Consider the following 12,374-nt stretch of genomic DNA (forward strand, 5'->3'; position numbering starts at 1 on the left):
AGTGATACATTTACATGCCCATTGCCTTCACCAGGTTTGTACAAGTGTTCCAACTGTATCATAATAAAGAAGAGAATAGACTCCAGGTCAATGATAGCTGTGGCAGCTTTACAGGGCCGACAGGAGCAAAAAGCAGTAAAAACCCCTTAACTCTTTTTTTTTCACTCAAGTAAACAGATAATACTGTGAATAACCACAAAATAGATATGTGGAGAAAAGGGACACCAATTTTACATAGTTCTACTATAAAACGTGACTGACTTTTCAACTGTCATTTTCTTGACCAAAGTGAAGTTTAAGAGGTATGTGGCGTAGTATTTCTCCACTGCAGGCAAGTTAAATATGGAATGAGTTTTTGTAATTAATTAAAAAAAAAAAAAGTTTTCACAATCCAAAAAAAAAAAATCACTGGTACTAGATGTATTTAGGTCTACTGTGTGATATGTTCTTAGTCAGCTTTAGTTTATCATCTGCAGGTAGAAGACATCAATGTGTTCAAGAGAGACATTACGGCCATGATCATACTTAACCTGTAGCCATGTTAAATTATAATACCTATATTTTAGTCCCATCCTATCCCCATTACATTGGCTAGGAACTGGCTTAGAAGTTAGCAAATATAATGCGAAATAACAGGAAATTTTTGAAAATAATTGGTTAGAGTTATAGGGCATTTAAGAAGAGATGTGACATGAAATTTTGAATGTATCTTTTTCTGGGTTCCCTCACTTGCAAACACCTCTACTTTTCAGTATATTTCTCTCTTGGAAAACTTGTATGCAGGCTATACTTGAAGTTATGGTTTAATTAAGCAAACGTATTAACTATCATATCCAGTTGTAAAGGTTGTAGCCAATGAGACAGAATTTCAGGCTTTTGGATGCTGTGTGGCCCTATGGAGGTATTCTGCTGCCTCACCCTACTAATCAGACCATGAGGGTCTCATTAGAGCCAAGTCAGCAAGAGAAAAAGAAAAAAACCAAAAAGACAAAGAGCACTAACAGGGAAGAACAGGAAAGGAGAAGGCATGAGAATAAACCAATCCAAGAGAAAGCTTACACAAGGGTCTATGGAGATCTATTTGCCAATATAGTCCAGCTTCACAGCTTTATTACTCAGGTTACTAAAGCTGTAAAATAAAGGCATACTCCAAAAAGGCAAAAGGTGGTGCAATGAGAAATGAGTTTTGGACAAAACAATTGTTTGTTATACACAAAACTATGCTAACATTATGGTTGCAAAGTTAAGCACTCAAAAGTTAGGGAGTGCGAGAATGAAAGTTGAGTGCCCTTGTGCATATGTATTATATGGTTTTAAATTACATGATCACTTTTTTTTCCCTCCAGTGAACAGGATGGACTTGCTCTGGTGATGAATCAGGGTTGCTTTTATAAAAGAAGGAGTCCTGTCTGCAGGACCTCCACCTCATTTGTTGAAGTTGACAGATTTGTAATGAGTAAGGCAGGGCATTGCAGAAAGGATAGACTCATCGTGCCCTGGAAAACTGATTTTATCCCTGCCTCAGCCAGAGTTGCTGTGTGATCCTAAGAAAATCATTTAAACCAAATTTTTCCACAGGTGATCACTAATTAATTGTTCCTCATTCTCTAGGTGCCCAACTTGAGACCCTGGGACCTGATTTGCAGAAATGTTGAAACTGAAATCAACAGGAACTGTACTTGAATATATAAATGTTATATACTGCTGAAGACTGAAAACTTGGGTTCTAGTTGTCTCAAATTTGGCACCCCAGATTACTAGAAACTTGACTTTAACTCTGTGCCTCAGCTCCTTATCTAGAAAACAGGGATAATACCATTCCCTCTCCTTGCACGGGTTTTGTGAAGATTAAATAATGTTAAGGCATTCTGATGCCATAGGTAGGAGCATCATAGAAAAATTGATAAGGAAATTAAATTCTGTATTCAAAGCAGGGTTTGAATAGTGTGCAGTAAATAAGGCCTGGGGCCAGATAGAACAAGCAGGATAAAATAATATACTGAACAGCTACTCATTAATCAAGCACCTTCCACACAGTGTAACAAATGAGGCAGACATCCTGTGGAAAAAAAATAACGTGATCATGTAATTAAAGATTATATTGTAATGTACACACACAAGGGGGCTGAATTAAAACTACACAGGTAACCTTAACTCTAGTGTTTCTTCATTTAGAGGGCTTGATGTATCAACCTTAATAATGTTCTTTTAACAATTTTCTTTTTTAATCCATAATTTTGTAGGATTTTAAAAAAGCAAACTGAAAATCAGAAATTCCATCATCTGGCCTCATACTGTCACTCACATGGATCTTCAGCAGGGTTGATACCTTTAGATGCACAGCACAGACCTCTGCCACTTGAGCCAACAATAACTGTTAGCAGTGGTAAATTGCCATCCTTTATATGAACCAGCACTAGAGGAGGATGAAGCCATTTATCAGTGGGTTTCACTTAATATTTTCTGATGAGAAAAATGGTGAGACTCTGGAATCATAGGTTCCATTCCAGGTTCTGGAGGGGAATGCTCTCTCTAGCAGGAAGACTTCTGCCCATTCCCCCAGTCTTCATCTCTCTTGCCCCGTCCCCTCCAAACTCTCCCTGTCTCAGTCCTGTTTCTTCCTCACTTCTGGCTCCTTGTCCTAGGACCCTTACCCTTGTCCAACCAGATGCTGCTTTCATACCCCCCCACCCCCACCTTCCTGTACCCAGTGTCTTTGCTCTGTCAGTCCCTCCTAACTGTCTCCTCATCCAGCCGGTCTCTTCCTTCCCCAGCACTAGCTCTCAGTCCCACTCTCCCTCAGCAGGATCGTCCTACAATCTGCTTCTTTCCATCTTTCCCCCACTTTGTCCCAGTCTCTAAGCACAGCTGTCCAAGTTCTCCCTACCCCATCCTAGCTCCTTGTCCGATTTGTGTCTCCTCTGCCCTGCCCCCATTCTCCTCCCTGGTTCCTAGTTCCCATGTCCAGCCAATCCCAATGTCTCCCCAACTCCAGATCCTGTATCAGTGTCATCATCCCCTGCCAAACTAACTGGCTCTCAGTCTTCTTCACACCTCCTTCCTTTAATGGCTTCCAGTACCAGCCTCCCTCAGCATGTGCCCCCTCATCCCAGTCCCCCTGCTCAACCAGTCCCAGTCTACCATTCCAATTCAGTCCCCTGGCCCCAATCTACTCCTTTCCCTCTTCCAGTCCTGATTTTGTGCCCTCTGCAGCTGAATCAGGCAGCTTTCCTCTCCATGTTGCCTGGATGTTAGCAGGGCTCAGGGGTGTAACTGAGAAGACAGAGAAAGAGGCTCCCTGCTCAGAGTTTTAGTGCCAAGCCCGGAGCAGCCATTACAGGGGAAGTCCTTCCGAGCTCCCGAAGCCCTGGGCTGGAGCATACTTCATCACTCTGTGGGGAATAGTACATACATCATCTGCCTGTGACTGGCGTGTGGGGGGGGGACAGAGTATTCTCATTCTGTGTGGATGGCACATGTGCAAGTCTGGTCAGCACTAGCAGCTGAGAGAGGATTAAGCCATACATTAAGCTAAACGTGTATTGAATCTTCAGTTCAGTAGAGAATTAATAACTAAATTCTCTGAACTGCTTTTTTTTTTGGAAGGCTTATATATCTTGTCCAAATTTGGGTGCATTTTTCACAGGGACTTCACAAAAGACACATCCCAGACTCAAAGGCCATCTCACTCTGCCAAATTTCATGTGTATGCCCCAAAGAATGGGAGGATGGTAGGCATTTTTTCCCCAAAAAAAGAATCAGGAGAAATTTTTCACATGGGCAAAACTATGTATTCTTCCCTAGTCTTGAAATCAGAAATGGCTGAACTGTTTTGGCTTAAGTTTTCCGTAAGAATTCAGCCAACGCAGAGACGCAGCATGAAAAATTTCAGCCTAAATAATTAGAGCTTGACAAAGTTCTAAGACCCTATTCTCAGTTGCTTATAATGGGAAGCATTGAGCAACCTTAATATAGGTGGGACTGGTAATATTTTTTTTAATCTATTGATACAAGAACATAAGCATGTATAGGTCAAAGCTATTGGTCTATATTAAGTTAATGGTCTTAATGCAGTTCTAGTGACCAGGTTTCCACCTCACCCAAAAAACTCAACACAAGCAGCACTTCTATCAGTAATACAGCTACAAAATCACGTTAGGGATGAACAAACTGTTATGTTGCAATTATGTCTGAAAGCTCTATTGAAACTGCTCAAATCTCAGGGTTGGACATTGTCTAATGATGAGCCATACATTTAATTTTTAATCCCAATTAATTGATTTGTTATGGATGTATGCAAAACAGCATCTGAAACTGTAATGTTTTTAACCTTCCGTTAATTTAATACGGCCAAACAAGTTTAATACACAACTTTTGGACTAAGTCTTTCTAGCTCATTTTTCAGCTAGAAGCAAAATTTTTGAGACCCAGACAAGTTTCTGGACAGACAGACAATTAAAAAGGGCCCAGTGTCTCAGAGAAATGCTGACAAAAATTGAGAGAGGGAGGAAACATTGCCAGTGATGCAGTCACAATTTATATGCACATTAGAACAGAATTATGAGAGTTTATTTAGTACCAACTTATGCAAACACAGCAAAGGTAAAGAGTAACAAGCACAGGGTGGCCTGCAACTGGAGAATAACTGACTGATTTATTTAAATAAATAAATAAATAAAAAGAAAGAAAGATAGATAACTTTGTGGCTATCATTTAAAGAGAAACACCTGAAGTTATTAGTAGGATATTGAACAGATGACTAACTTAAGGTATATCAAACTTTTGGCCTACCAACCTTGACAGCGTCTTTTTAACAACTGACGCTGCAACAACAGAGCAAGGCCAAAGACTTACTCTAGCTGGACCCACGCCGACAAACATCTCTAAGAACTCAGAGCCATTGACTGTAATGAAAGGAACATTAGCTTCCCCTGCTGTAGCTTTAGCTAGAAGTGTTTTCCCAGTGCCTGGAGGACCCGTCAGAATGGCCCCCTGCAAAAAGGAGCATAATTAGCTTTTTTCAAAGAAAGTATACTTGTTATAACATTTCTATCAGAACATCTTCTCTAGTTAATGTTATGATAATTAATCAGTCCAATTCAAGATGTCTAGAATGGGATGAAGAATTAAGTTTAGGAGGCTGTACACCTGATTCCAATCTCACAAACTCACTGGAATTATACTGGTGTTAAACCAGTATACGAGAGATTAAAACAAATGACAATATGATGCCTGATTTTGAAAACAGATTTAGTGCAAGTAGTAATTTCAAAGCATTTTGGCCAAAATTTTGAAAAATATTAACTTAAATATGCCAGGAGTAAGATTGGGTCTGAGTGAAAAAATAGGCAGCTTTACAACAATGGATTATATACTATAGTCCGTAAATTCTCTCTTGTTCTCTAGTTTTGGCCAACATGTAATTAGAGTATGCCTCTCAGGACAGGGACAGCCTTGTAGCAATGCAAACTGTTGGCTCTTAATACTGGCTTTTCTTCAGATTCTTTGTCAGAAGACAAGAGTTGGAAAGCACCATCTACTTTAAAGGTTACTACTCTGATTCAAAGTACCTAGAGAATAGCTTTGTAGTTGAAATAATTTTAAATGAGGAGAGGAAAAAAATTCACAAAGTGCTGTTTAAAATAAGTGTTACATCTCCCTCATCTTCTATTGTGTCCTTACCTTAGGGATTTTTGCTCCTAGATCCTGATATTGCTTTGGGTTTTTCAGAAAGTTAACAAACTCCATTATTTCTAATTTGGCCTCTTCACAGCCAGCTACATCTTTGAACTTTACATCTATTTCATCCTTTAGGACCTTGGCTGTAGTTTCACCTACGCTGAAGAGTCCACCCATTCCTCGCCCTGTTCGACCCATGCCAGCGGGCCCTCGTCTTAATGTGTACAATAAGAAGCCAACTATAAGGACCGTGGGCAGCATGCTCAGAAGAAATGAGCTGAGGAAAGAGAGGAAAAAATAATCACACATTAGTAAAGAGTCACTACTGTATATTACAATGCATACAAAAGTTAATTTCCATTATAGATCTTGGAAGTTATTCAGAGTTTATGTTCTAGTAATCGGTAGACTTTAAGTTAAAGGCAGTGCATACAATGCATAACAGGGTTAAGAGGAAATATGGGAACAGATACTAAACTAGAGAAACCATAAACAGATTCTACAGAGCCTCCTTTTTTGTGATCATGATCACAAAGAATCAACATTTAAAGATGTGGACTGAAAAGCATTTGAATTAAAACCATTAAAAAAATAAATCAGACAACTGTCAAACAGCATTTAAACAGTGAAATACTCCTATGCATCTGATTAGTGACAAGTGATAGAACTGGAAACTGAAGTCATCTACTTATCCTTGTAACAAGCACAATGGGAAATGACAGTATGCCTCAATATTTTATCAGAAGACCTAGAAGAGAGAAGCAGCTTAGTGTCCATGCCCATTAAAACTTTCTCTGCTAATGAGGCTGTCAGTTATGATCAACAGTCCTAAGACAACAGGTCCCAACCTTTATGCTGGAATTCCTCTTGCAGGCATCATTTTCCCTTTAGCTCCCCCTCCCCCGCTCATTTTCTCTAACGCTGCTTTTTGCTCTTGCTGTTATTTCACACTGTCTACTCCTTCTTTCTTCCTTCCTCATTCAGTTCCAGTATAGCCCTTTCCCATACCCATGCTCCCCTTAGTCTGACACACCCCTTCTACCATCATTGTTCATTCTGTTCCAGCACAGCTCTTTGCAAGCTAAGTACCTCTGGTACTTAGACATCCCCATTTCCATAGTATCCTAACAATCTTTAATGCATTTATCTTTACAATATCCCTGGGAAGTACTATTATTTCCATTTTACTGATGAGGACTGAAGCACAGAGACATATAAAGCCTTGTGTCTTAACTACTAAGAAAAGTGTATTTTTACCTCAGGGTAACTAATACGTGTGAGCAATCCCCACTGAAAACACGGTGAAGACAATGCACTGAGTTTTACTGTGAGATTAATTAGGCGAGGTCAACCTCAGGCAGGGGTATAGTGCTGACCTTGTGGTAAAATAAAAAAGTGCCTTGTCCTCACTGAATTTTTACCTGAGAATAGCTCATGCACTAGTTACCCCAAGGTAAAAAAAAAAAAAAAAAGTGCCATTTTAGCAATGAAGACAAGGGTTAAATGACTTGGCTCAAAGTCTCACGGCAGCCTGTGGAGAATCAGCAAATTGAACCCAGGGCTCTGGAGTCCAGGCTAAACAGTGGACCATCTTTCCTGTTGCCATAGAGAAAACAAGGAACAACACAGTGTATCACTAACTAGTACAGAGGGAGAAAAAATATGCATACCCAGACAGTGACACCAGTGACAGACAGACATTGAAAGAACATGCATATATGGAGAGGCAGCAGCCAAGTGCCTGGCAGCAGTGAGCCATCTGCTACCTACAGCTTCTCAAGAGGCCAGAACCGGTTTTTCTCCTCAAGGAGTCAAGAAGTAGCAATACCCCAGGAGATGCAATTCCTCACAGGCCAAACTAATTTTACGTAGCTCAACAGCAATCACTCTTCCTATAACTGCTCACCTGGACCAGAATGAAACCAAATTTCTGAAGTAAAAATCCCTATCTACCCATATACCTGAGCCATTCAGAGCCCAGGACACACACCCTTAACAAGGGGGCAGTTGTGATCTGTGCTAAAGACAGTTCAGAAAAATTAAGCCAGAGAAGATAAATGCAAAGAATATAATTTCTGTTTTGGAGCCACTACTCTTTATTTGGGTAACACAGGTGCTGCAAATATAAATTAAGTTTGCCTATTTAAGGGGATAAGCGGGGTCAGCTGTGGATGCACAGAAACAGATACATATTATATAATGAGAAGCTAAGCTTGGGAAAGCTTACATGAGATGAAGATTTTGAATAAAGTTAAGTAATTAATTGTCATATGTACAGCACATTGAACACAACCAAAGGTCAAAGCAGAGTGAGTGTTTCATAATACTGCCATCTAGTGTGCCATGATATGCATACAGGACAACCCCATTATTCCACTGGGAAAGAAAAGATTTATCAACATATCTAGTTTAAACAGCTTCTTACCCATCACTTTCTGCTGAGTAGACTACAGGTAATCTGTTCTCCCCTTCTATTCCAAATTCTAGCTGTGCAGTTTCCAGATTCCGCTCAAAAGTGTCCACACTACCAATATTAAACCAGACATATTGCTATAAAAGAACAAAATTATAATCATCACAAGATGAATAATTTGTTTCAGCCTCATCACAATCCATCTAAAGATAAAAAACAGACACAAAAATCAATGGCCTAATCTCAGACTAAAGGACTGATTCACTGTTTCAAAACTGAAATATTTACTTTAGTTTACAAAACTATAATTTATATTTACTGCAGAATAGAATGAGTTTAGATTTAGTTGGTACATTTATGGAAACTCATATCACCCAAATTGTTACTGGAGGACCATTACTTAGGTTTGACTTCGGTCATTAGCCTAATTTTGGCAATTAATTTGGCAACTGATCTTTGATTATCTGCAGGTAAGTATGCCCAGTGGTTTGTGATGGGATGTTAGATGGTTGGGATCTGAGTTACTACAGAGAATTCTTTCCTGGGTGCTGGCTAGTGAGTCTTGCCCATATGCTCATGGTTTAATTGATCGCCATATTTGGGGTCAGGAAGGAATTTTCCTCCGGGGCAGATTGGCAGAGGCCCTGGAGATTTTTCGCCTTCCTCTGCAGCATGGGGCACGGGTCACTTGCTGGAGGATTCTCTGCAGCTTGAGGTCTTCAAACCACAATTTGAGGACTTCAGTAACTCAGACATAGGTTAGGGGGTTGTTACAGAAGTGGATGGGTGAGATTCTGTGGCCTGCATTGTGCTGGAGGTCAGACTAGATGATCATAATGGTCCCTTCTGACCTTAAAGTCTATGAGAAGTCATATATGCCAGGATTTTCATGCACTTTAAATGGACTTAAACTCTGACTTTTTACTTTTTAAAAAGAGGGTGAATTCAATGAGCCCAATAGGACAGACTTTAAAATCTTCAAAAGGGAAATCTAGGGCTGCCTATGAGGCAGAGGAAGAGCAAGAGCCCAGCAAATATACAATGGCCACTTGGTCATATGCAATGGCCACAATTTCTCCTGAAGAGAAAGAAGGCTCCTCACTCTCAGGTTTGAAAAGACAAGTTACAAAATTTGGCTTGCTATGGCACCTCAAAAATCAATTGTGATTCATTTTTAATCACAATTCTTAACAGTTAGTGTGCACCATTCTTGTTAAAAACACCACACTCAGCTTTGAAACAATGCTGAGACTAGATTTTTTATTTTAAGAAACATGTTTCTATGATTTTTCTTTCACCATGATTAGCCCTGAAAAACTGCTATTGCATAGAATTGTAACCCTAACCATTAACCGGTTGAGAAATCACGGCCAATCATGGTTTATAGGTTAAAGAGTAAGTGTACAAACAAATCTGAGCTGTAAATCACATTAGCTTCACTGATGAAATAACTGTTGCATATTTCATTTTACCCTGGCGGGACTTCCAGACATTGGTTCAGCAAAAGCTGATAGTCTGGAAAAGAAGCTCCTTGGGTACAGTCTAAAAATAGAAGTGACAACCATATAATGTCTTAAAAATATGGAATGATGTTTTAGGGATATGGCCAGTGGTAATGTCATCCAGCTTGCTTAACATTGAGCATGTCTGAAATGATCAGTGCTGTCGTCCAAACCCAAACATTTCAATAGTTATCAACATTCCCTCTAAGTTTTCTTTCCGCTGCCTGGGCCACAAACTCCTCTGAGCACTAGATTTTAGTCTTTGGTCAAACTCCCCCCCGCCCTTTTATCGGGGTGTTGGGGTGGCTACTTTGTATGGGAGTGGAGTGTCAGGGTGGAGGGAGCAGAGGAATGGGGAATGTGTGGGTGGGTGTTGCACATGAGGAGCAGATTGAAATGGGGCTGTGGGGGAGGTCAGGGATAGGAAGAGGAGTCAAGGTGGGTGCTCCATATAGGGAGTGGGGGACAGTCGGAGTGTCAGGGATAAGAGGAAGAGACGAGTGGGTGCTCTGCATTGGGACTGAGGTAGGCAGCCGAATCTCAATCGTGGTGGAGGTGGAAACAGCCCGGTCAGTCCCAGGCTGGAAAGGGGTCTCAGCAGTTTGCATCTCTCTCACAAAGGTAGCTGTTCTTGGCCCTCACCCAATCACCCCATATCCTACTTGCTCCCTCACTGATCCCAGTCACCGCTACAGCCACTAGAGCCCCTCCCACTCTCGCCTCTGCCCCCATGAGCCCCAAAGCCCCACCTGGTCTTAGTCATTAGTTCAGCCCCTGCAGCACCCGCCCCAGAGAAATAGGAAGTTGTGAGTGGCACAGTTTGTGACATGAGTGGTACATGGAAAACTGTTGCGCCACCGCCACAAGTGTGTGTAGTTTACAGGGAATACTGATAGTTATTAGCACTAACTTTTTTTTTTTTTTAATTTATAATTTAGGGCTTGTCTTTGGGTACTTTACCCTTTGGAGCACTTTAGCCAGGACTTACACTCTCATACTCATCAGGTTACAGGGAAATGGTTCCCAGGAGAACCAGGAAGTGTTTTACCAAGCTAAGAACTATGTTTCTTAAGACAATGAAAGAGTCAAAATCCAGATCATCTCTTCAGTTTTCACTTAGCTAGTGAAAATTGGAAAATCATCAAGATACAAATTTTTTTTGGTGGGGCAATCGAGTTTATAGATAAATGTATGTACTACTAAAGGATTTTCAATACTAGATGGTGCAGCATATTGTGGACTATTTACAGTAGGAAAGTACTAGCTGCTGAAACACAGATTTCTGAAGGCTCCGCATGTGGACTAAGTCAGTGGGCATGGAAAGGAAAGAACTACAAAACAATTTTTAAATTAGTTTTGTAATGTGCCTTGGGTTTAGCTATTTATAGGGGTAGAGCATGGATAAACAGAGGCAAAGGACCAGGAGAGACAAAAAAATAAAATAGTCAGAACATTAAAGGTAATCCTATGGAAGTTAAAATAGGGGAGAATGGCAACAGATAGACCAAGTTTTCTGCAGCAACAATTTTGTATTTGAAGTGAAGAGTTCTGCTGCCTTCTGTAATACATTTATCCATATTCAAAACTAAAATTTACCCCCTCCATAGGAGACTTTCCTGGGGTAAAGACCACTCTAACAAAGCGCTTGTTCACTACTTCTAGTCTGTCCACCTGCAAGAGAAAGGAATCAACATTTTTAGAATGCACTACAGATAATTTTACATTTTACAGAAACATTTGAAAATGCAACCCAGATTCACTGCTGGTGTAACAATGTGCAATTCCAGATCTTCCTTTTAATGTATAGAAGCAGCAAAGTTAAGATTGAGATTTTATAGTTGAGAAGCTACAGTTAAGGCTGAGATGGCCATTCTATCAAAAATAACTTAGTCACTTAGGCCATGTCTATACCACATCCTTTATGTCAGCACAGCTGTGCCAATGCAGCTGTGCCGCTGTAGCATCTTCACCAGAGGTGCTCTAAGCCAACACGAGAGAGCTATCCCACCAACATAGCACTGTCTACATTGCCACTTAGGTCAGTAATTTATGTTGCCCAGGGGTGTGGATTATTCAAAACCCCTGAACGATGTAAGTTATACCGAACTAATTTGTAGTGTAGACATAGCCTTAAATGTCAACATTTTGCAATTTTTCAAACATTTTCATTCCAAAATCTGAATTATTTGAGTTAAAAATCTATTGAGCTGCTTCTGATTTATGCAAGTGAAAGAAGCGTTACATTTAAGAAGTTGTGTGCCGCCATACCTCTAATTCATAACTCAAACAGCTTTGTTTGAAAGCCTCAAATTGGACATATTCCCAATCCTTTTGAGGAATGTATGGTGTCAAGTTTGACTTCATTATGTTAAAATAGGAAAACACTTCTCTTCATGAAACAAAACACTGAGTGCACCATTCTAGCGGGCAATCGATTTGCATTTAGTTGGGAATACACATATCTAATTGAATTTACTTCAGTGACTGGACATGCAAATAAACACTGAGAGCCCAATTTTCAAATAGAATCATCTAAACAGGGTGCCCAAATCTCATATTTTGACAGTCAGCTACATAAGTCTCAGTAAATGATCAACAGCAAAAACTACTGTATTAGAAAGGAGGACTAGATGACCTAATAGGATTTTTTTAATCACAGAAGATGTCTAGATGAAATTATATAAGGTAGGCGCAAAACTGGTCTAAAGACTGTATTCAATGAGTAGTCATCAACAGTTCACAGTCAAGCTGGAGATAAGGGAGGGGGGCACACACCTTCT

At 40.1% G+C, this 12,374-nt stretch overlaps 1 protein-coding gene across 2 annotated transcripts in view; it reads right to left on the reverse strand.

The window, feature by feature from the left end:
* The window catches only part of AFG3L2 (AFG3 like matrix AAA peptidase subunit 2), a 46,539-nt gene that overhangs the window by 18,371 nt on the left and 15,794 nt on the right, over positions 1-12,374 (reverse strand). For both annotated transcript variants that reach the window (XM_045003762.1, XM_045003761.1), the window contains exons 6-9: positions 11,191-11,265; positions 8,105-8,229; positions 5,683-5,956; positions 4,855-4,992 (exon numbers count right to left, since the gene is read on the reverse strand). In XM_045003762.1, coding sequence (XP_044859697.1) covers positions 4,855-4,992; positions 5,683-5,956; positions 8,105-8,229; positions 11,191-11,265 — 612 coding nt within the window. The remainder of the gene's footprint in view (positions 1-4,854; positions 4,993-5,682; positions 5,957-8,104; positions 8,230-11,190; positions 11,266-12,374) is intronic.

This window comes from Mauremys mutica, chromosome 2 (genome assembly GCF_020497125.1).
Source record: "Mauremys mutica isolate MM-2020 ecotype Southern chromosome 2, ASM2049712v1, whole genome shotgun sequence".
Lineage (NCBI taxonomy): Eukaryota > Metazoa > Chordata > Testudines > Geoemydidae > Mauremys > Mauremys mutica.